This window comes from Podarcis raffonei, chromosome 16 (assembly GCF_027172205.1).
Source record: "Podarcis raffonei isolate rPodRaf1 chromosome 16, rPodRaf1.pri, whole genome shotgun sequence".
Lineage (NCBI taxonomy): Eukaryota > Metazoa > Chordata > Lepidosauria > Squamata > Lacertidae > Podarcis > Podarcis raffonei.
This window is the reverse complement of record NC_070617.1, coordinates 32,590,780-32,615,632: the sequence shown is the minus strand read 5'-3', so window position 1 is coordinate 32,615,632 and position 24,853 is coordinate 32,590,780. Positions and strand designations below refer to the sequence as shown.

The following is a 24,853-nucleotide window of genomic DNA, read 5'->3' as shown; positions in this document are numbered from 1 at the left end:
GACCCAGTCAGATGGGTGGAGTATTAATAATAATAATAATAATAATAATAATAATAATAGAATAGGATGTCCCTATTTTCATCAGAGAAATGTTGGAGGGTATTGTATACTCCCTACATCTACACTTTTCATGTTATTTTAACATGTCTAATTTTAAACTGTCCGAGATTGATCAGTTTTAGCTAGCATTTAGACTTTTGAGGGGGCTAGCTTTTATATGATAGTGCCAGTGTTGATTCTTGTTTGTTTGTGGTTTTTCCTCCTTGTGTTCTTTTGAATTTGCATATGTGTGTGTGTATCATATATATTGCATAAATATATATCTATATTGGCACTGTGGGTGGTGTACCTGGGCTGAAATCACAGTAGCACCTTCTGCATCTGCGTTATCATCATCCCTGTGTTTGATTCCACTTTTCCTCCAAGTAAGGTTGATTGCATGCCCCCCCCCCCCATTAACAATAATCCTGTGGTGTAAGTTAGGCTGAGAAACACTGACTGGCCCAAGGTCATCCTGTGAGCCCCATGGCTGGGTGGGGATTTGAACCCTGGTCTCCCAAATCCTAACCTAACACACTAACCACTACACCACATGCTCACAAGCCGTGCATCATAGTAGGCCGTCCGACAACAAAACCATAGCTTGGGGTGGGGGGCAGAGGCACCCAAAACCTGGCAGGCCAATGTTGAGAGTTCTGATGGGCAGAACCATGACAGACTACAACAGCAAAAGCCTTTCAAAATCTGGATTTTACTAGCTCCCCCCCCCACCATATTGTTTACCCCAAAACCATATTGTTAACCTAAAACCATACTGTTTTCCTAAAACAGACTACAAGTCACACACATAGTAAACTTGCTCATTATATGAGCAAAACAATTTACTGGAATCTATTTTACAACGGTCCTTCTCATAATTTAAATACCAGCTGTGACCATGTACCGAGTCCTGGGCTCCGATTCTAGCCACAGCATTGTTATTAGCAAGCTTAAATATGTTGGCTGCCTCAACGCTAATGGAGAAATTTGTCCAGAATGCGCCTTCCCTTTCCTGTCACTTATTTTTGGAGTTGCTTTGCGTTTGTGGCGTTGTTCGAGCTTGGATTTGCCCTATGTGTGGCTATCAGTAGAAGGAGCTTGCACCCTCCCGAATCTTGGAGAAGGAGAACACTTTGTCCTTTGTTTGCATACTATCCTCCTGAGAACAAGCCAGTTCTGTGTTTTGGCATGCCTTTGTGCTTTAGTATTCATTGCTGCTGTTCCATGCATCAACAGAGAACAGAAACAGAAATTCCCTTTTTCCAGAACACTCGCCTTACAATCCGAAGGAGACGTTAACGGGAAATAGGAACATAGAAAGCTGCCTTATACCGAGTCAAACCATCGGCTCACATTGCTTTGCATTATTTACGCTGACTTGACAGTGACTGTCCAGGATTTTGGACAGTGATCTCTCTCAGCCCTACCTGGAGATGCCGGGGACTGAATCTGGAATCTTCCACACGCAAAAGCTGCAGCCTTTCCCCCAAACATTGAGAGGAAGAAAGTTGCAGTGTTTCCCCCTCTCTGTAACAGAATCCTCAGACAGGGGACAAATAGGGAAATGACCTTCCCCTATGTTAATCAGGGAAGTTAAAAGGGACACAGGTGGCGCTGTGGGTTAAACCACTGAGCCTAGGACTTGCCAATCAGAAGGTTGGCGGTTCGAATCCCCGCGATGGGGTGAGCTCCCGTTGTTCGGTCCCTGCTCCTGCCAACCTAGCAGTTCGAAAGCACGTCAAAGTGCAAGTAGATAAATAGGTACCGCTCCGGCGGGAAGGTAAACGGCGTTTCCATGTGCTGCTCTGGTTCGCCAGAAGCTGCTTAGTCATGCTGGCCACATGACCTGGAAGCTGTACGCCGGCTCCCTTAGCCAATAAAGTGAGATGAGCGCCGCAACCTCAGAGTCGGTCACGACTGGACCTAATGGTTAGGGGTCCCTTTACCTTTACCTTTATGTTCATCAGACAGCAAAACAACAATGTTCAGGGATTGTGGAACTTGTGATCAAGTTCCCATTAAGGCTTGAGTCTGGGCTGCACTGATTTAGACTGCATGTGTCATTTCACATAATGGAATACCCTTCCATAGAAATAATAATCAAAGCACTCGCTGTATAGGAAATTATAAGTGCATAGGTAACAGTATGGTTTGGAAACAAAATTTTAAAAATCCTTCCAGTAGCACCTTAGAGACCAACTAAGTTTGTTATTGGTATGAGCTTTCGTGTGAATGCACACTTCTTCAGATACCAAGAACTGTGCATGCATATTTTTATTTTGTTTCAACTATAGCAGACCAGCACAGCTACCTACCTGTAACTAGAAGTATGGTTTGGGGCATACAAACTGTGCCGCCAGTTCATTGTACATGGTCAGAAAGCAGTGGTGGCTGGTCCATTAGGGCAAATGGGGCACTGCAGCTAGCCGTCACCAACCTGTCTAGGAGGTAGCCCTGCCTGTCAGCTTCCTCCTCCTTAGTCTCAGTTTTACCCTTGTAGAACTCAGCAGGGAGGAGGATAGGGGCAAAACTAGAATTAGTTGGCTCTGTCTGTCAATGTCACTAGTGCCACCTACTGTTGGGTTCCTTGCTTTCTGTCCTACTACAATCAATGGGGACCAGCTATCACTGCCAGACTACTTTCCTGCTCTCTACATTGGCATCTTGATTCATATTATATGGACTTTCATGTTTGCTCACCCTCTTGGTACTGCATATCTTTCTGCCCAGGTTCTTTTCTCTATGTTCCTTCATGCTGTCTTCACCTCCCTGGTTCTTTTACTCTCCTTAACAGTGGTGTCCAAACTTTTTTCAAAGAGGGCCCAGATTTGATGAAATGGAGGGCTGACCAAAGGGCTGACCAAAGTTGTTAACTTTTTTTTAGGATTGAAGTTGTTTAACTTTATTTTTAGGATTTAACCCCAAAGTTGTTGAGCTTTTTTTAAAACTGAAGGATTTTAAGGATTTTACCCCAGGACATATACTGCTATGGGGTCAGATTAAATTGAATGGCGGGCCGGATTAGGCCCCTAAAACAGACTTTGGACATCATGCCTGTCTTAAGCCCTAAGTTACTTTCTCATGGTACAGTTTTATATGTCTCCACTCAGAAGTTGAGTTCAATGGGACTTTCTTCCAGGTATACAAGACAACTGTAGCCTAATTTTCCTGAAGTTCACCAGCATAGCTCCCTATCATTGGAGTGCATTTCTTCCGCTCCTTCTGCTGGTGCATCTGATAAAAAAAAAGACTTGCCTCTTCACTCTTCCATTTAACTGAGTTCACCTTTGCAGCATACCACTTTCAACTTGCAGATCTGCAAGTCCCAGAGCAGTTTAATATAACCATCAATCCCTCTTCCCAGGGAATGCTGTGAACTGTAACTCTGCGAGAAGTGTCTTCTACCGACTCTGAGCACCCTTAACAAACTACAGCTCCCAGGATTCTTTGGGTGAAGCCATGACTGTTTACAGTGGCATGACACTGCTTTAAATGTATAGTGCAGTTATAACCTGATTTCCTCTCTCCTCACCTTCCTTTTTGGGCCACAGAGTTTGGTGAGACTTGTTTCTGAACACATATGCATAGGGTTGAGCTGCTCTTTAGGCTGTAAACCTGAGGACAGGGCATGTGCCCCATTTTCCCTTTAGATATACCACCTAGTTCTTTGCAGGCACTCCGATGGGGCTTTCTCAAGAGTACCCACTGTATTGCCTGTATCTTAGACTACAGTTCCCTTCCACCCTAGTCATCATGGCCAGGGGCCAAGGATTATGGGAGTTGTAGTCCAATAACCACCTGGAAGGCAACACGTTGGCTGTCTCTGGTCTACCCTGTTGCGTCCCTTCCTAATCTTGCAGTTTCCTTCCTTTGGTCCTCTAACAAGAAGAAGAAGCAGCGATAAAAGCCCACAAACCTCCTCCCCTGTTAAGCGACAGATTAAAGTCTAGTTTGAGGTTCTGTTGGGAAAGGGGAGGGGATGAGAGGAAGGAAATACCTTTTGATTCATGTATTTATCATGCTGCCTCCAGCCTCTCTCTCCTCTCTGCTTACAAAGAGCAGGCTGGCTTTAAAAAGAAAAGTTGGCCTTGGTGTGTGTGTTTAAGACTTTAAGAGCATAGTCTCTGGCTGCTGATAAAGCAGAGGCGCTCCTTTGAACTTCACAGTGCATGGTGGTATTTGTACTCACAAGCCTTCGTGTTTACATGGCCCCTGGCCAATCGTTCATAGATACCCTCTGATTCTATCCCTGATGCCCTCTATCTCCATTTAAAGCAGCTCTATAAACTTCCCTTGTTCAAAGGGATCCTTTAATCTCTCCATATTTGACCCCGACACAGGCCCGACCCCCCCTTCTCCTCCTCCTCCTCCTCTGCTTTTGCAGGGTTTATTTTTTATTGTTTGGAACCGCCGGGCTCCTCTCTCCCCAGCCTTCTCTCTCCTCCCAGTTGTAATCATTGCGCCCCAGTGTCCACTCGGAAGTTGGTGGCTCCTTGTGCGTCAAGTGATTAAGATTCACAGAAATTAGAAGCGTTGTCCTGGGAGGAGGGGGAGGAACCTGCACTTGGAAATACTCAAGCCAGCTCTCCTAGCCTGTTAGCAAAGGGAGGGATGCATTTGCCAGATAAGGCCCACTTAGTTGCTTAGCAACAGGCTCAGCCGAGATGGAGATTGGAGAAGGAAGGCCTGCTGGGCCCACTTACGGAGATTCTCCTTGGACTGCCAATCTGGAGAGGCAAACTTGGGCAAGTTTATTATTACTATTATTATTTCCCAATTTCATTTGCCCTCCTTGAGGTGATTTTTTAATAATAATAATAATAATAATAATAATAATAATACCACCACCTCATCAGGCCCGGGCAGGCAGAGAGAGAGAGAGAGAGCAAGAGAAAGAGCTCGTTATTCACATAAGGTTAAAGGTGTTTAAGAGGGCTAATGCGCTCTCCAAAGGCAGTTGGTGTGCTGGTGGTTGCGATGTGGGTCCTCCTGAGCACCTGCATTCTGCTCCCCAAGAATGTCAGAATGGGGCAATGAAAAAGCCCTCCACGGTTTTGTGGTAAGTGGTGTTCCTTGTGTGAAGGGGTTTGGAGGTTTGAGGGGTTTTTTTGGTGTGTGTATGTGGACCTGAGCCACGGACTCCATCCCCCAAATTGTGATGCTTCCCCATCCCTGTTGTTGTTGTTGTTGTTGTTGTTGTTGTTGTTGTTGTTTATTATATCCCACCATTTTCCCTTGGTGGGACTCAAGACAGCTTGCAGATAAAAATAAGAACTACTGAAAAACAACTGGTAGAGTTAGAACTGTGTGTGTGTGTGTGTGTGTGTGTGTGTGTGTGTGTGTGTATCAGCATCCGACTGTCTCGGGAGACAATGCAGGAGTGTGCCTTTTGGGGGTGAAGGCAAGCCGTAGGAAGGTTGCAGCGCCGGCTGTAGAGACAGAGACATGTTTTGTTGCAGCTGGGGCAGATGAAGTTGCGCTGCTGCAGATGCACCATGGCGTTTCTTCTCTCTGCGCTCCTCCCAGCGGTCATTTATTCTCTGGTCCAGTTCTGGGTGCCACAGTTCAAAAAGGATATTGACAAGCTGGAACACGTGCAGAGGAGGACAACCAAGATGATCAAGGGTCTGGAAACCAAGCCTTACGAGGAACAGCTGAGGGAATTGGGTATGTTTAGCCTGGAAAAGAGGAGGCTGAGAATTCATAGGATATTAACCATCTCCAAATATCTAAAGGGCTGTCACATGGAGGATGGGGCAAGCTGGTTTCCTCCTGCTCTTGAGTTTAGGACCTGAACCAATAGATTCAAGTTACATGAAAGGAGATTCTAATTAAACATCAGACGGGGGGGGGGGGACAACTTTCTGATAATAAGAGCTGTTTGACAATGGAACGAACTCCCTCAGAAGGTGGCCGATTCTCCTTCCTTGGAGGTTTGTAAGCAGAGGTTGGGTGGCCATCTGTCATGGATGCTTTAGCTGAGATTCCTGCATTGCAGGGGGTTGGACTAGATGACCCTTGGGGTACCTTCCAATTCCAATTCTACGGGGTTATGATTCTGTGACAGTGCTCTCCCTACCTGTGATTCCCAGCAAGTGGTATTCAGAGGCATACTGCCTGTGAGAAGCTCAGCTTCACTTACCACAGGAATGAGGGACCTCTGGTCCTCTGACTTTTATGGGACTACAACTCCCATCATCCCTGAACATTGGCCTTGCTGGCTGAGGCTGATGGTGGTTGAAGTTGAACAATACTTTGAGGAAACAAAGTTCCCCATCCCTTCCTTACAGGAGTGTAAGTGTTGTTTTTTAAAGGATTTTTTAAAGGATTACATAATTGAGTGATATAATTAACCCCACATTTGCCACCCTGAAGGTAGGGCAGGACACAAATGGGATAGAGAATCAAAAGGAAAGCTGTCGATAATTCTTCTTCTTCTTCTTCATGTATACTGTAAATCATCCTTATATCACATGAGTCTTGAGGCGATTTCCAAATATACCATAAAATAACTAAACATAGTTTCTAAAGCAGTGCAAAAAGACCTAATGATAGATTTTTAAAGCAATAAAAAATTAACAGCTGAGGCCTTTTCGTCCAGCTGCAAGAGGTTGCCCAAACGAAAATGTCTTCAACTGTTTCCAGAAAGAACAAATAGCAGGTTCCTGCCATTCCGCAAAGGTTTCACCAAACAGGTAGAGCAGCCACACTGAAATCCCTGCTCAGAGTCGTTGTGAAATTGTCTTTTGATATTTAGGGTCTTCAAGCAGAACCTTGCATGAAGTATGTACTGGTGTTGGCAAAGGCCAGTTTCTCAGTGGTTGCATATTTTGATTATTTAGTACACTTGTATCTTACACTTCCTCAAACAAGCCCGGGAGAGGGTAGGTGGTTTTCTATCTCCTCCTACCCACCCTGCTTTTAGCGGTTGGCTTCCTCAACTTGTTTGAGATGTTTTTGGCCTACAACTCCCAAGATCCCTAGGTAGCAGGACCAGTGGTCAAGGATGATGGGAATTGTAGTCTCAAAACATCTGGAGGGCCGAGGTTGAGAAAGCCTGGCCCAGAGTCATCAGGTAACGCATTCTCTGCTCAGTGCATCAGCCCATAATACTGTGCTTTTACATTGGGATTCTAGTGAACTTGACATACAAAGACGTCTTCCTGCTGCCACGGAAAATGTAGCCCGTTGCTAGTGGCTATACCATTTTTCAGGGGCCTTCTGTTGCAACTTCTCAATGCAATCCTATATCTGGATCTGGTCCATCTTGCATGGCCCTGGGAGTTTGTGTAACACAAGACATTCTCAGGTGGAGAATGGAGTCCTTATACGCAAACACACACACCCTATTTCGTGGGAGATGTCTGGCCAAAATCACAATCTTTAATTCCCTAATTAAAGATTGTGATTTTGGCCAGACATTGCCAACGAAACGTTAAGCATCTATGAAGCACTTAGGCAAAATTGGGACTGAAAGCTATACATGGCACCAGCTGGCGTGGTGTTAATGAGACACAGTTGTTCTTCTTGAGAGAGACGCTCTTGTAAATCAGTGATTCGAGATTAAGCCTGGCTTGGGGTGGGGCGGGGGGCGGGGAGAGAAAGAGAGAGAAGAGAGAGAAACAGCAACTGCATGGCAGCTTTGCCACTCTGAAAAGAATAACCTCTGCTTGCTTTCTCTAAAATTGTCGGTCTCCTTTGGCAAAGAAGATTTTCCCTTAGTCCTCCCCGGTGTGCTAATAAACAGTTTTTAGAAGCAGTGTAAGTGTAAATAGAATTTAATAGATGGTTTGGGTTACTGGATGCAGCATGCAAGGCTTTTTAAATGACAGCGGAGTCCTAAAGGAGAGAGCGAGAGCAAGCAGAACCTTGCCCTGTGCCCATCTTTGGATGTCAAGATAACAGCTGGGCGCCTGTGGACACTTACATAGCAGTTCTAAAATCACATAGCTTGAAATGGATGTCTGGTAAACAACTGGTAATCTGCTAATGACCCTCAGTGCTTTCCTATTGAATGTGTGCTGTCTTATTAAAAGGCAGTGTGCTAACAACTCTGTAAGAGAATAGCACCTGCAATGGGTAGGCAGAAACTGATATAGCTGCGAAACATTACGTTTCCTTTTCTCTGTCGGAGGTTCTGAGCCAGGGAATTCTCACGACGATGCTATCTGCCATCACACCCTGTTTCCAAGTCATAACCTGCCCACACAGCCACTGTGACATCGTCTGGGCAAAACTAGATCAATGCTCAGCGCAGAGTTTTTGCTAAGTAACAGCTGGGGTCGGGAAAACAAAATGGCAAAGTTAGCCAAATGTTGCTTAGGGGTGAACGAAACAGAGGGCTGCCATTTTGAGACTGTTGGGTATCAAGTCTTGGTCTGCTCTCATTCTGAACGTTAGCAAGTCAATGCTTCATCTAGGAAGAGGTGGCAGATCAGCAGGAAGAGCATCATAATAGGAACTGGATTTGTCCTGTCCATTTAACTTGGTATGGTCTACCCTGGCTGGCAGTGGCTCTTCGGGGTTTAGACAAGGAGTCTCTCCCAGTCCTACTTGGTGGTGCCACAGATTGAACCTGGGGCGTTCTGTTTGCAAAGCAGATGTTTTACCACTGAGCTACAGCCATTCCCCTAGTGGCTCTCTGGGGTTTCAGACAGGACCTGTCTCTGTGTTACCTGGATTGAACTTGCCAGGGACTGAACCTGGGGCTTTCTGCATGTAAAGTGTGTGCTCTGCCACTGACCACCTGACACCTAGACAAAATGTGAAACTGGGGAAATTGTCCTGTATGGTATCACAATTCTCTTGAACCCCTCCACTCCACCCTCTAACCTGAGTCAGTACTGTTAACCTTACTGCTCTTTTTGCCTACCTTTGGGCTAATAAGAGGGTAGAGAGCTGGAACAGTGCAGAATACACATTAATGGGAGTTACGGCAAGTTTGTGAAGCCAAGCCAAGGCCAGATCCATTCAAGGGATACAAAGTCCCTCATCCTCATAAATAATAATAAATATTATTATTAATTTCTATACCACCCCTCATCTGAGAATCACAGGGCAGATTGCAATATCAATTTACAAAAATATATACCATAGTAACAAACAAAAACAATACCCCACAAACAGTTTAAAATGCCATAGATTGTTTAATTAGCCAAAGGCCTGGGAGAAGAGGAATGTTTTTGCCTGGCACCTAAAGATCTGTAATGAAGGTGCCAAGTGAGCCTCCCTAGAGAGATCATTCCACAAATAGGGAGTCACCACAGAAAAGGCCTGTATTTGTGTTTCTACCCTCCAGAAATATCACAGATGAGGCACACAAAAAAGGGCCTCAGATGAGGAACTCAGGGTCTGGGTCAATTAATATGGGGTCCTTGAGGTACCGCTGTCTACCCTGACTTGCAGTGGTTCTTCAGAGTATCAGGCAGGAGTCTCTCCCAGCCATACTTGCCGTTTAAGGCTTTATAGGTCAAACAAGCACTTTGAATTGGGCCCAGAAACTAATTGGCAGCCAGTGCAGTCAGGCCAGAATTAGCATTATAGGCTCAAAACCATCTTGCCCTGGTGAGCAACCTGGATGCTGAATTTTGCACCAGCCGAAGTTTCCAAACTTTGGTCCAGCACATCCACTGCAACAGCTGCAGATGTAAAGGAGAAGTAGAGCTGTGTGTCATCAGCATATTGCCAACGAAGTGAGTTCTCTGGGGGAAGAGAAAAATTGTACTGGAAATTTTTCCTATGCAGATTAGGCTAGTTTGCATATTGGGCAGAGGGGGGAGAATCAGTTTGCAACAGAAAATGTTCTAGAGTGATTAAATTTAGCATGTTTGTTTTACTTGTATTTAGTAAACAAAGCTAAAAACTTTAAAACTGCCAAGCATGCCTAATAATTGCCTTTGCAGTTGGCATCCATCCCCTGTTACTAATGAACTTAGGAAACAGAGCATTTTCCATGGAAAAATAAAGCACTGGAAAATGTTGCATTTTGGAAAATTTTCAAGCCCACATTTAATGTAGGAAGCACATAGAAAAATTTCCAGCTCTAGCCTAACTAATCTTGAGAAGACAAGGGCAGTCCTTTGTTCCTTTGTTCTCAGAGGATAGCTCCAGTGTAATCTCTCATCTTGAGGTCCAAGAGAGGAGAAGGAGTTGTAAGCAGGATACCACCTAAGGTGTATCAGTCTAAACCAGGGGTATGCAAACTAAGGTCTGTGGGCCGGATGCGGCCCAATGGCCTTCTCAATCCGGCCTGCGGACTGTCCGGGAATCAGCGTGGTTTTACATGAGTAGAATGTGTCCTTTTATTTAAAATGCATTTCTGGGTGATTTGTGGGGCCCGCCTGGTGTTTTTACATGAGTAGAATGTGTGCTTTTATTTAAAATGCATCTCTGGGTTATTTGTGGGGCATAGAAATTTGTTCATTACCCCCCCCCCAAAAAAAATATAGTCTGGCCCCCCACAAGGTCTGGGGGACAGTGGACCGGCCCCTGCTGAAAAAGGTTGCTGACCCCTGCTCTAAACAACAAAATGATAGAGAAGTCAGCATAAAGATGAAGGTACGGGGATGGTTCCTAGCTCTATCTGTCTTAACTCTATGCAGAATTCTCTTCTGCAAGCCAAGTTGTGCCCAAACTTCCAGCTGTAGGTTTGCCTTTAAAAGGGAACTGAATCAAATTTCTCCCGCATCCCTGGCTCTCTACCTGCCTTTTATTCTTTTGCTCCCATCTCATCTCCCAGCTCTTTGTCTTGGCGTGTTCTCTTTGTTTTGCTTTTCCTGCCTCCCCACATAGTTCCATGTAGATAAATGAGCTGCAGCGTTACATGAGTGTGTCTGTATGCGTGTTTTATATAATATAATTTGCCGCCCCTTACATCAAGGTGTATGGTCTCTTGTTACAGTCCAGGGAACTGTTGGAGCAATAAAGCAGCCTTCATTGTGAGAGGTTTGACTTTGTGCCCGTATGTGATGCATTCTTCGGGGAATTATTGTATTTCATGGCTGCATTTTAAAAAGGAAAACTCTAAAAATAAATGGAAGGCAGCAGCCCTCCTGACTGTTTAATGTGGCGAGATAATAAATTGTCGTGCCATTTGTACCTTTTAGTTGAATGACGCAGAGTTGTTTAAAGAGGCACACAGAGGGACATAATCATAAGTTTCTGAATTCATACTGAATGTAACTTTATGTAATATGTACTTAGCACTAAAAGTGCTTCAGGAGACGGGTGCGGGAAAGTGTTGCCAAGGCAGGACTCGCTCAGCATACCTCTGCAGGCTCTTCTGTCACAGCTACTGGGCAAAGTTCCAGCTGTGGTGTTTGTGTATAAAACTCCATGCAGCTTGGGACCAGGATACCTAAAAGATAGTCTGACCCCATATATACCCAACCCATCACTGCTCTGTACAGCTGATAACTTCCTGCAGATACCATCTTAACAGGAGGCCCATTCTGTGCAATGTAGGAGTCAGACCTTTAGTGTTGCGGCGCTTATCCATTGAAATGCCCCCATTGCATGTCTTTTATCTTTCTGGCACCAACTTTTCTGCTGCTCCAGAGGGCCTAGGACCTGAACCAGTGAATTCAAATCACAAAGAGAAGAGATTCTGACTAAACATTAGAAATAACCTCCTGACAGAGATGTTTTTGACAGTGGAACTGAGAGTCTTGGAAGGGTTTGCCTTCATTGAAAGTTTTTCTACAGAGGTTGGGAGGCCAATTTGTCTGGGATTCTTTAGCTGCAACTCCTGCATTGCAGGGGGCGGGGAACTAGGTAACTCTAGGTAACCAAAACTCCCATCATCCCTAGCAACTGGCTATTCTGGCTGGGGATGATGGGAGTTAGAGTCACGAGAACATCTAGAGCTCCACAGCTTTCCCATCTCTACTCTTGAAAACAGAACAGAGGGCTCCATTATTTAGTGAAACTGGCACCTCCCTTGTTTGGACCAACCTTCTCCTGTACAAATCTGCCCACTTCTTGAGATGTTCAGCAAAAACCTAATTTGCCATAGGTGATAATCCTTTGGTAGTGGAACCTAGGTTCTAGAAGTTCTTCTCCCTGGGATCCATCCAGCCCTCATGCTTACAGGCCTTGAGGCACTCTGCAAACTCTTTCATTTTTGTTGGACCTGCAGGTCTTGAATTACATGTTGCTTGCCTGGGTTTACTGCTTCATTTTTTAAGGTAGCTTCAGTATATATTCAGATTTTGGGTTTTCTGTTCATCTTAGTTGTGTTGAAGGACTCTTGCGTGGGACAGCACCCTAAAAATGTAATTGCAAATACAGTGGTGCCCCACAAGACGAATGCCTCGCAAGACGGAAAACCCGCTAGACGAAAGGGTTTTCCGTTTTTGAGTTGCTTCGCAAGATGAATTTCCCTATGGGCTTGCTTCGCAAGACGAAAACGTCTTGCGAGTCTCGCCATTTTTTTCCGCTTTCCCCCCCTTTTTCTAAGCCGCTAAGCCACTAATAGCCTTTTAGCAGCTTAGCCGCTAATCCTTTAATAGCCGCTAAGCCACTAAACCGCTAATCCTCTTAGCCGCTAATGGGGTTGCTTCGCAAGATGAAAAAACCGCTAGACGAAGAGAATCGCGGAACGGATTCTTTTCGTCTTGCGAGGCACCACTGTAAATAAATGAAAACATTGAACAAGTGAAGCTCCTTCTGTAATGAGTCCGACCAGATCTTTCTGTCCTAGTAGTGCCTAGTCTGCCTAGCTCTTCTTCAAAGCACCAGGCAAAGATTTTTCCAAGCCTGCTGTGTGAGATCCTTTTTAACTGGAGAGGAATAAGGATTGTTCCCAGGACCTTCTCACGTGCAAATCCACGGTGGTGTAGTGATTAGCAGGTTGCAGAGACCTGAATTCAAATCCCCACTTGAACAAGTTATTACCTCTCAGCCTAAGCTACCTCACAGAGTTATTGTGAAGATAAAAAATGACTGGGAAGAACCATGCAATGCCGCCTTGGGCTCGTTGAAAGAAAAACAGGATAGAAATGAAAATAAATAAAACTTGGGCTGCACCATGAGGTTATATGTTCTCATTTCTTACAAGTAAAGGAGTAAGTGGATGGTATTACAGATTGGAAGCAAGGCTCCTGCTGCTCCTGGATTTATAGATTCATAGAATTGTCGAGTTGGAAGGAACTATGAGGGTCATCTAGTCCAGCCCCCAGCAATGCAGGAATCTTTTGCCCAATGTGGGACTTGAACCCACAACCCTGAGATTAAGAGCCTCATGCTGTACCAACTGAGCTGCCCCAGAGAGAAGCCCCTGCATAAGTGATGCTCTTCACCTCTTCATCTGTTCATTACCAACAAGCTGATGCTGGCTATAGGCCCAAATTTACAGTGGATGAACTCCAGAATTGGGGCGGATGCTGTTTAGCACCATTGTTGACCGTCTCAGAAGAGAGGTCAAGAAGCGACTGAGAGCCTTTTGTTTAGCGCCCTTGGATGATGTTAGCATAATTGTAGAGGCAGCAGACAGTGGAGCTTGCTGTTTTGGTGCCGGGGCCCTTCTATCTGGGAGCGCTATGGCATCTATAAGCTGTAGAGCAAGAGTGGAGAACCGTCATCTGTGTTCATTGGCCACGTTGGTCTGGGGTTGATGTGTGCTCAGCCGCATCTCCATCCCTGCTGTAGAAGAACCCTGTGATGCACACACCTAGGACTCCCAGTTCAGATCTCACCCACTACTAGGTAGCTTTGGACAATGCCGCTGTCTTTCAGCCTCAGTCTGTCCATCCCTCTCTGCCTGTCCACTTGGTCACAAGAGTTAGAAGGCTGGGTACCCACCCATGGATTCTGTGTGTGGGTGCTGGGCCTGGAGGCTGTGGCTGGCTAAGATAAGACCTGTTAGCAAGCCACAGGTTCCCATTCTCTTTTCCCTTCTGCTTCAGGCTGTAGGGAGGTATCAAGCGGAATATAGGAAGCTTCCTTATAGGTCCATCTGCTTCAGTGCTGACTGGCAGCAGCTCTCTAGGGGGGTTCCAGGCAGGGAACATCCCTGAGCCCTACATGGTGATGCCTGGAATTGAATCTGGGACCTTCGGCATGCAAAGCAGATGCTCAGCAGCCCTTCCCAGTTGAACCCAGTACCAAGCAGCACCACCGTTGTGAATAACTGCACTGGTTTCTCTTTATACACTCTGCAGAACTGAAAAAAAAAAAAATTCTTTCCAGTAGCACCTTAAAGACCAACTAAGTTAGTTCTTGGTATGAGCTTTCGTGTATCTGAAGAAGTGTGCATGCACACGAAAGCTCATACCAAGAACTAACTTAGTTGGTCTTTAAGGTGCTACTGGAAAGAAAAAAAAATTCTTGTTTTGACTATGGCAGACCAACACGGCTACCTTTCTGTATCTGCAGAACTGGTCCAGCTGATCTCTGAGCCCCTGCTTTAAAAAGAGCTCCAACCCAAAGCATCCTTTTTTAAAAAAGTGAACATGCTATCAATAGATAGGCAGGCTTGGCCTTCTGGTGTCTAGTTGAATGAAGATCTCTCTGTCTCTCAGCTTCCACGCAGACAGCCAAAGCCAGGCAGGTTGGGTCTGGCAATATGCTTCATTTCATCTACCTGCAAAAGGCGCCCTGCCTCACCTTCAATCATTTAAGCTCCCTTGCTCCCTGACACGCTTTTCCGCTGTCAGTAATTCTGCGAGCGCTCGCCGGGCATTTACTGCCATCACCAGAGGAAATACTGATGGCTTAAAGTGGGATCATTTCCTTTCTGACGGACAGCCGGCACCTGTGGGAGTTTTAATAGCCGTGTGGAGCGCCTGTCAGGAGGCAGTGCAGGAGATGTGAGCAATCGCCCTGCAGTGAGGTGCTTGCAAGCTGTGAGAGCCTACTGGGAGACCTGGGAATGGAAAATGAGCAAGAGAAAAGAGGGGGGGAAAGGAGGAGGAGTATATGCAGCTGCTACAGCAGCGGATTTATAAGAAATCTCTCTCTGGAGAGATCTGGGGAATGTAGCTGGGGAAATGTACCCCCCCTTCTCTTTTAGGCTTCCCCAGAATATATATCTCTTTTCTTATACACTCAGTCAGCATCCCTCCTTAGCTCCTCTCACTTGCCTGTAATTAGTGGAACGAATGAGAAATCCCAATATTCTTATAGATCAGAGATGCCATATGAGCCTTCAGGGCAGCGATGAGGAACCTGCGACCTTCCAGGTGCCTTTGGACTTCAATTCCCATCAGTCCCAGCCAGCATGGCAAAGGGACAGGGATGAGGGAAGTTGAAGTTTCAACAACACAAGAAGAGCCGCACGCTCCCCATCTCTGATTCAGTGGTTCTCATTGCAGCCTTGGGTAATTGTTGGCATCCCCATCAAATAAATAGCTTGCATTGGATGACAAAATATGGGGAGGGGCATTAGGTCATACTCACTATTCCTAGCATTGAAAGCACAATGACTTAGCTGAATTGTGCAAGGACTGCACTGAGTCGGTTTCCTACAGCTTGAGCTGCAACAGGAGGATTTGGTAGTTATGTGGACCTCCATTTCCCATGGCACTCACCACTTGAGTTTGCTATTGAAAGGAATGATACCCAAGGTGAATTGGAATCAAATGAATAGTTGAACTGCTTTATAAGTTTTTAATGTGAAAGTTTCCATAGCCAGAATTATTATAGCAAAAGCTTACTTGGCAGGGACACTTCCCTTTTAATTATATGTTTACTGAACAAGTTTCCTGAGACTTTAGCAGTGCAGGTGAGGTTTCTACGGGTACATAAGTATATTTTGTGCAGCACAACGGCCCTTTGGGAAATCATATTATTTTGGGGTGAACCTTTTGAGCCAAATGAAAATAGATATGTACCAAGGTACCAAGTTAAAATAGATGTAGCATGAATCTTGTTTTCAGGAGCCTGTGGTGCAATGGGTCAGTGTGTCTGGCTGTTAACCAGAAGGTTGGTGGTTCAAGCCCACCCAGTGACATTTGTGGGCACGATTCATGCATTGCAGGGGGTTGGGCTTGATGCCCCTTGGGGTAAAGGTAAAGGGACCCCTGACCATTAGGTCCAGTCGTGGCCAACTCTGGGGTTGCGGCACTCATCTTGCTTTATTGGCCAAGGGAGCCGGCGTACAGCTTCTGGGTCATGTGGCCAGCATGACTAAGCCACTTCTGGCGAACCAGAGCAGCACATGGAAACACCGTTTACCTTCCTGCCGGAGTGGAACCTATTTATCTACTTGCACTTTGACCTGTTTTCAAACTGCTAGGTTGGCAGGAGCAGGGACCGAGCAACGGGAGCTCACCCCGTCGCGGGGATTCGAACCGCCGACCTTCTGATCGGCAAGCCCTAGGCTCTGTGGTTTAACCCACATAATTCTATGATTTCTAATTGTCTGGTGAGGGCAGTCATTGCAATCCACCATCTGACAGGTAGGACATAGTCACCACCGCTTCTGTAGTCCTGCCGTTTATCCAGGTCATTGTAGGAGGGAACGGGAAGCAGGCGGAGAAGAAAAATACCTGTTCATGGTGCCAGTTCTCAGTTTTTTGCAGCAAAGAGGCCTGGAATTGGGCCCATTGCTGTTGCATGCTGCCAGCAGGGCTGACCCCCCCCCAAGCCCCTGTCCCATTTGGGGGTTTTCTGCTGGCTGCTGCAGAATCCCCAGTGGGGATTCCAATAGCTCCTGCCTGCTGTTTGGGTAGATGTATTGGGTTTCCCCCTGCTGACTTCCCATAATGATGGAGGCTGGTGGACCCAGAGAGGGCTGCTGGAAAACACCTCGCCCTCGTCCAAACCACCTCCGGTCTTGCTCTGGCCAATACTGGAAGATTTTTCCTGTTAAACATGTAATAATATTATAGCATTACTTTGCTAAGCTGCCTTTTCTTAATAAACTAAACTAAACTAGCAGCAGAACAGTCATGGAGCATCATTTAAACACCAGAGCAGCCAATTAAAAAGCCTTGAGGTCTGTTTGTTTTTTAAGGTTTTAACTTGTCACCAAAAGGTCAGCAGAGAAAGTGCCCCCTGAATCTGTTTGGGGAGGTCATTGCAAGGATGGCTCATCATCAGTGAAAAGGCCTGCTCCTCTCTGACAGCCACCCGCCTTGCCTCACAAGCCTGGGGAGAAGAGCCTCAGAAGATTACTACAAAGGTCAGGCAGGCTTCCACGAGAGGAGACTGTCCTTTACGTAGCTTGCCCTAAGCTTGCTTAGGGCTTTCAAGCAGCTTTGTATTTAAGGACTCTCCTGGTCGCCATGGGCGACAAGGAATTCCATGCAGGCGAGTACATGTACATTCCATGCTGGCAAGCTGAATGGGCTGGCGGAGGAGGACCTGAGCACCCATGTCCCACCTCTGGGCCCAGGTAAGAGGTGTCAGAGGAGGGAAGTCCCCTTCCTTCGTGATCAGTGTAGAAATGCAACAGCAGCTGTTGGAGGATATAAAGGGCTCTTTGAATTGAGCCTAAAACAAACTGGTATAACCAGTGTGCCCTTATAAAAATTACTGGTGAGGTATGTTCAAACCAGCATGCCTGTGTTAATCTTGCAGTCATGTATTCAACCAGCAGAAAATCCAAACTGTCTTTAAGGGCAGCCCCACAATGAGCATGTTACAGTAGGTGAGTGTAGCTGCTACCAGAGCACAGATAGTGGCAGCCAGGATATATATACACACACAAGGGAATCTCTTCTGTTTTTCTTGTTTGTGGGGATTTTTGACTATTATTTCCTGCTATATATAAATATAATGAGATTGCATTAAGAGAGTGGTTTCCATGTGCATAGTTTGTGCTTCTGTTAGTGACTCTGTGTGCTGCTTAACTGTTGCTTTGGGGGGGTGCGCGTGCGCGATTTCTTAAGGCATTCTCCCCATCCCCTTATGACAGCTGTGTAAAACACAAGCAGATTTTTTTGATTTAAAGCAAACATGGAGTCGTATCCAAGCAAGTTAGCGTTGACCTCTTCCAAATTAATGGTCCTAAATTGAAATGTGTTAAGCCCAGGGATGAGGAAAAGGTGGCCCTCTGGATGTCACTGGACTCTGACTCCCATCAGCTGCAGCCAGCATGACCAATGGTCAGGGATGATGGGAGTTGTAGTCCAACAACATCTGGATGGCCAGACCTTCCCCACTGGTGATTTGTACACAACAGTAAATTGCTTCATGCCATGGCTCTGTCAGGAACAACTCTGCGTAGAAGAGTTTCTTTGAATCTCTTTTTGTATTTTAGTATTGCACACCTGCAAGCCTGCTTGCAGCTTCAAACATCTTAACCTTCCCAAAGCTGTCAGTTTATCAAGCAGGGCATCTGATTTTGACAGGGTCAGAGAGCAAAAGTCGCACTGTTTTTAAAAGCAAGACATAGGCTGATCTGGAATATGTCAGCTGCCGTTGTGGAAATGTAAAGGCTGGGGTTAAGGAAATGTTGTGGTGCTGCAGGGCGGGGAGAGGAGAGACGTGGTTTCTTCCAGTGGAACTGTATGGCTAAGATTTAAAAGACCAAAGGTGTGATATTCCCCATTTAGCTATTCTTCTATTTTCACAAACAGATATTCTCTCTCTCTCTCTCTCTCTCTCTCTCTCTCTCTCTCTCTCTCCCAGCTTCTTTCAGTATAATCAACTTTTAAAATTGAGTTTGCCCACCTGAAATTGTGATTTTGGATAATCGCTCCTTAACTCTTTAATGACTATATTATACATTGAAGAAATACGTACATCTCTTCTAATTTAAACTTGTTCAGATTCAGACTTTATTGTTCCTTGCCTAACATTGATGGGCACTAGATATGGCTGGACTTCAGCATCCCTGACCATTGGACCTGCTGGCTGGAGCAAGCTGGAGTCTTAAGAGCGTCTAGAGGTTTCTCACCCCGATTTATAGGGCAGGCTGTAAACCAGCAACTGTTAGCTGCCACTCTGGAATTCCATTTCTCCAATTAACCGCTCTGGAAATGAATATGTGGCTATTCCCACTACAGCCTTTGGTCAAATACATGTGGCCTTAATGCTGTGAGCTTCCTCATGTGATGACTGAAGCAGAAAGCGCTGGTCTGCGCACTGTAGTTAGACAGTGAAATCATGACTCTCCCAGCCATGAACTGTGCATTGGGACTGCTAAAGTAGATATAGTCATGGCACACGCTTCTGCAAAGCCCCAAGGATATTACTCCTCCTTCACGCTCTGGAATCTCAATAAGCTGTGTAAACAGAGGAGATTAGGGAAGGGTTTAAACCTGGGCTGAGCAAACAGTGAGATTTCTGACCTGTGAGAAGCTATTGGTGGGTGGGAGGGTGGTTCTCTCAAAGCCAGGGCCTCCAATTAAAAAAGAACAAAATGATTTCATACTGATAGATTGCAATAAGCTGCGGTCTTGAGTTACGTCCCTTTACATCTCATGGAGCCACAGTTAAGGTACATATATAAATGTCGTATTCCTGGAAAGCATAGGACTGCATCAGACAAGCTCCTATGGGAAGCTGCCCAGTTCATTGTATGAGTATCAACAGCCAGAACTCCCAGGTGAGCATGTAATACATTTTTTTAGTATCATATTTTGTCCTTGCAACAACCCAGCTAGTGTGCATTTGCATAGGTTCTTCTCTGATAGCAGGGCATTCTCATGCACCTCCTATTTGATCCATTCACCTGGGCATTTTCAGCACACATTGGTCAGTCATGGCAGCGGAGGCTGGTCCTTTAGGGAGAATGAGGCATTGCCTACCAACTTCAGTCAGTCCTGTCTTCTTACATTCATTGGGGGGGGGGCAGTGAGTGGCCCTTGCTGTCAGCTTCCTCCTCCTTAGTCTCAGGTTTACCCTTGTAGAACGTATCAGGGAGGAGAAGGGGAACCAAATGCAATTAGTTGCCTGAGCCTGCATTGGCAGAGGGATGGGGTGCCCTGCTCAAGTCCCTTGCAATATAGTATCCCAGAGGAGATGTCTCTCTGGAACTATAAACACTTCTTTTAGGAGGAGAGGATATTGCCAGCTGCTGGTTGAGTCTGTTTTCAGTGTTTTTAACATTTTATTGTGTTCTGGTTGCCGTGACATTAATAGAGCTGTTGTTCTAAAATGCCATTAGCTGACTCAAGAGTGTTAAACTGAGAAGCAGGTTGAAAATATTTAAGTAAGCAAATAAATACATCTTTAACCAGGAAAGCTGCCCAATAGACTCTGTGATCACGGGCTTGCTTTATCTGTCTAAATGCCACTTGACACCTGCCAACCGGAGGCAGCGGGGGCATTGTTGTTGTTGTTTCGTTTATTTTATCTCTTTTACATTGTATTCTCACAACAACTGTATGAGGTCGGTTAGAATGAGCAAACTACAACACACACACACACACACATATATATATGTATATATATATGTATATATATAAAGGTAAAGGGACCCCTGACCATTAGTTCCAGTCGTGACCGACTCTGGGGTTGCGGCGCTCATCTCGCTGTATTGGCCGAGGGAGCCGGCGTACAACTTCTGGGTCATGTGACCAGCATGACTAAGCCGCTTCTGGTGAACCAGAGCAGCGCACGGAAATGCCGTTTACCTTCCTGCCGGAGTGGTACCTATTTATCTACTTGCACTTTGGCGTGCTTTCGAACTGCTAGGTTGGCAGGAGCAGGGACCGAGCAACGGGAGCTCACCCCGTCGCGGGGATTCGAACCGCCGACCTTCTGATCGGCAAGCCCTAGGCTCTGTGGTTTAACCCACAGTGCCACCCGCGTCCCTTATACACATATATACATATAAATAAATTTATATATATATATATAAATGCTAAGCAACACGGCACCGAGACAGAGCCAAAGCCCCTGTTTGCTCTTTTAAGACTAACCAGTGACTTCTCCAGCCCTCCTGACTCCAGCAGTGGGTTGGAGGAACCCTTTTCCTCCAAATAAGCAGGCGGGGAGTGGGACTTTATCTCCAGCTTGGTGTTGTGGTGCTTAGAGCTGAGATTGGAGATAAGCCTCCTAACTGCTCTTTAAGAGTAAAAGGAAGCATTTCTTCCCACACCACCACCGTGTGGGCTGGTGGGTCACTTTCTGCAGCTTGGTGGCCAGATGTGGCTTGCTGTTTATAGGTCAGACACAGGGCTGTCTTAAGAATATGCAGCGCCGGGGTGCAAAGATCCACCCGGTGCGCTCCCCCCAGGTTGCCCATTCCCAGGCACGCAGGAGGACGGAGCCGGCCGGCCACCTCAGCATCTTGCTGGCTCGGTCGTCCCCCCACAGAGCCGCCCGCAGCAGAAGAGCCCACCGCGGTGCTCTGACCGACGGGTGGGCTCTTCCCCGGACTCAACTTTCAGGCCCCAGACTCTTGGCCTGGTGCCCCTGAGAGCCCGGCACCCGGGTGCCCTGCACCCCTAGCGCCTATGGGTAAGATGGCCCTGGTCAGCCACTCATTCTCTAACCACAACACATACTGACTGATATGACCAATGCAACTCATACTGAGAGTGAATTTCTCGCCTAGAGCCATCAAGGGAGCTTCACGGCTCACCCGGGTTTTCAATCTGATGTTCTCCACCATCAAATTCAATAAGGAGCAGCTGCAACTGACCAGTTGTCATTTGGTTCTGTTTGCAAAGTTGTCATGCTGCACACAAATACATGGGCAGTCTAAATGATCTATATAGCTTATAGCCATGTTGCACAACAGTTCTTGCCATGCCTTCTATATCCGTGCTTTGCTTGCAGAGGAATGGGGTTTCCCTCGCCAAAAAAATCACTTTGCTATATGACCAGATGCTGCATAAACGAATTAGCTGCTTGCAGCAAAATAAAATGTCATTGTAGGTGATAATGAACCGCTCTAAAATGTCAGTGTGTATATAGCTTTGCTGTGCCTGCCTAAATAAATAAATAAGCCTTCTTTTTTCTCTTCTTTTTTTGGTGCTGAACCTATGTGGCCCCTTATGCGTGCAACGATCTGTTAATTAAAAACTGGGGGGAAAGAAAATAGCATAGTGCAGCCAGCAGGGCATTTCATCTTAGTTCCCAGTTCTTTGCTTTCAGGTTTCCATGGACTTAAAGAGTGCAAAAACGAGCACGAAATGAACAAATGAGTTTCTGTTGCAGCCTCCAGTTTGTACAGAGGCTGAATAGAGATGTCGCTGTTGTGTCTGAGACAAAAAGGCAATTGCAGAACATTTAATGTACTTTAAAAAATAAAATAAAAAATGCTTGCAACCTTTTGCAGTTCACTATCCTCTCATTGTTCCTGGATAAGGTTGTGGATAATAGCATTACTTCTGTTCCATAGATGAGATATTATATAGCTTCTTGCGTTTCTGATGATATTTTATTTTATTATGTTTGAAGAGAGCTCATACAATGTGGTGTTGAGTGTTGAGATTGGCTTAGGAAGACTTATGGTGGGGAACCTCAGGCTGAATGTTGCCCTCTAGGGCAGTGTTTCCCAACCTTGGGCCTCCAGCTGTTTTTGAACTACAATTCCCATCATCCCTGACCACTGGTCTTGCTAGCTAGGGATGATGGGAGTTGTAGTCCAAAAACAGCTGGAGGCCCAAGGTTGGGAAACACTGCTCTAGGGTGCTTTGTCTGGCCCTTGGATATTCCCCAGGCCACACCCCTCAATGGGCCTCCTTTTTACCCTCCTTGAGTGCTTTTGCCTCATTAGAATGATCTCTGACCATTCTTCTGGATTGCCCAGGAGGGAGGGAGAGATTTGAGTACAAAGGTAAAATGAACATGGGTTGCTCCCTATATGTTTGCTTCTGGCCCACCACTGGTACTTGGCCCTCTTAAGGTTGCCTAGAAGTGAATGATGCTCTCCATTTGAAAAGGGTTCCCTACTCCTTCTATGTGGTTTTCTGGCTCTGCTCCTGGTTTATCATGGCTTTTTCTTTGTTTGCTGCATGTTGTACAGACAAGCAAGGTACTTCACCTTGCAGTGAATAAGGGAATATGGAGGAGGTCCAGGGTGCCATTTTGATTTTCAGTCACATATAGGCATCACTCTGGTCTCTGTCTTTGCTCCTTCCTCTTCTCCAGTGTCTTTCTCAATGCTTCTTCAATGGCAGCAATATTTTATGGCTGAAATTTTGTAGAGTTGGAGTAGTTTTGTAGGCTAAGCAGACTAGCTTTCTACTCCATGCAGGAGACCCAGAACAAGAGCATCCCCAACAGTTGTCCACCGAACAAATTCCATGTGAGAAATCATTAGGAAAGGAATTGAAAGTAAAGTTGCCAATATCGTAACACCGTTATACAAATCTTTGGTACCAACACATTTGGAATACTGTGTTCATTTCTGGTTGCCACAGCTTGAGGCGAATAGTGCAGAGCAAGATATTTAAATGTAAATACATGCTTTAAATGTAATAGGGGGCCAAGTGGTCCAGATTAAAACAGTGAGAAAGCAAAGTAGCCAGTAGTGTTTTATGAAATACCTTTTTTTCACTTCCTCTTTCTGATTTACTCCTTTTTTTTACAGAAGGACATGTCATTGAAGCCACAAGAGAGAAAGGAAAAATGGGAGAGACATCCAGGAAAGAAACCCAGAGAATCTGAACACTGTGTGTCAGCTGAGCCAAGCGAAAATGGCCACAATAACGATGCCATGAGTTCGGGGAGAGAGACGGATCGAGGGAAGGAGAGGGTGAAGAAGAAAATCCCCTTGAAAATCCACACGCAGGTAGGACAAAGGTTATCTCCCACCTTTGGTGCGGGTGGTTACTTGGGGGGAGGCAAGTGTTAATGTTGTTATTATTTGCTTTGGACTTACTGCTGTTAATACTATTTGGATGTAATATTTGCATTGGACTTAAGATTCATATAGATGTTTGTGGGAGTGTCACACACGGGGAAATTGCGGAGCTTCGGCTTGTTTCGTTTGAGTTGCGTTCCCCAGGTTGGGGTCCCCAGATATTGCTGAACTAGAACTCCCATTATCCCTGACCATTATCCATGCTTACTAGGGCTGATGGGAGCCCACATCATCTGGAGTGCCATAAGTCCCCCAACCCTGCTTTAGAAAAGTGTTTATTTCAAGAATTAAGTGTGTGGGGGTGGGGGTTGGACTATTTTGGTATTTGCCATTTTGTCTCTCTGCTGGCTTAGTTTCACTGGTGTACCTGAACATATCTGACGCAAATTATCTCAGTTGTTTCTTGTGGCTTACCTTTTAACAAAATTGGTGGTGTTTGTGGCCTGGCTATGGCTTTCAAAGTTCCAAATGTGAAATCCACCAAATATTTCTTACTGCCTGTGGAGAACCAGACTGTAGGTAGTTGCCAATGCAATAAAGTGGAGTCAGATTCTAGGAAGGAAACTGAAGCATCTGCACTGTCTCCTGGTTCATTTCAGGACCAATTCAGGCAGCTGGTGCGTATCTTTGTAGCTCTTCACAGTTTGGGACTAGGATATTTGATAGTTTAGCCTGCCTTTGAGTTGAGATTTTTGTCAGTGGCCCTCCTTATGGTAAAGGGCCTTCTTGGTGGTGGTGTTCCAGAGGCTTGCCTTTTTTCTTCTCCCATGTCATTTTCTGAGTTATTTTAATTGTCAGTCTCCTGTGTCTAGTTACAAGCTGCCCACACATCTAGTGGTTTTACTGGTTTTTTTCCTTGTGCCTTGATTATGATTGCTTATGGTTGCTCTTTTTTATATTATTACCCCTCTTGAAATTATGGTTTTTTTATTGTTGTAAGCACTCCTGGGAAAATGTTGCTTTTGTTGTGGGGGAAGGAAGAGTGGAAGGGCAGGGTATGAATATTTTGTAATACAATAGGTTTGTATCCTACTCAGAACAGTCCTGTTGCAGTTAATAAACATAGCTGACTTACGTTCCTCAATTTCAACAGGTCTACTCTGATTAGAA

At 45.6% G+C, this 24,853-nt stretch overlaps 1 protein-coding gene across 15 annotated transcripts in view; it reads left to right on the top strand.

The window, feature by feature from the left end:
* The window catches only part of FBRSL1 (fibrosin like 1), a 775,633-nt gene that overhangs the window by 200,702 nt on the left and 550,078 nt on the right, over positions 1-24,853 (top strand). For 14 of the 15 annotated variants that reach the window (XM_053368547.1, XM_053368552.1, XM_053368549.1 and 11 more), the window contains exon 2: positions 23,471-23,671. In XM_053368547.1, the coding sequence (XP_053224522.1) occupies positions 23,471-23,671 (201 nt within the window). Of the gene's footprint in view, positions 1-5,041; positions 5,099-23,470; positions 23,672-24,853 lie in introns of those variants that run through there. The other variant, XM_053368560.1, reaches the window with a different exon arrangement.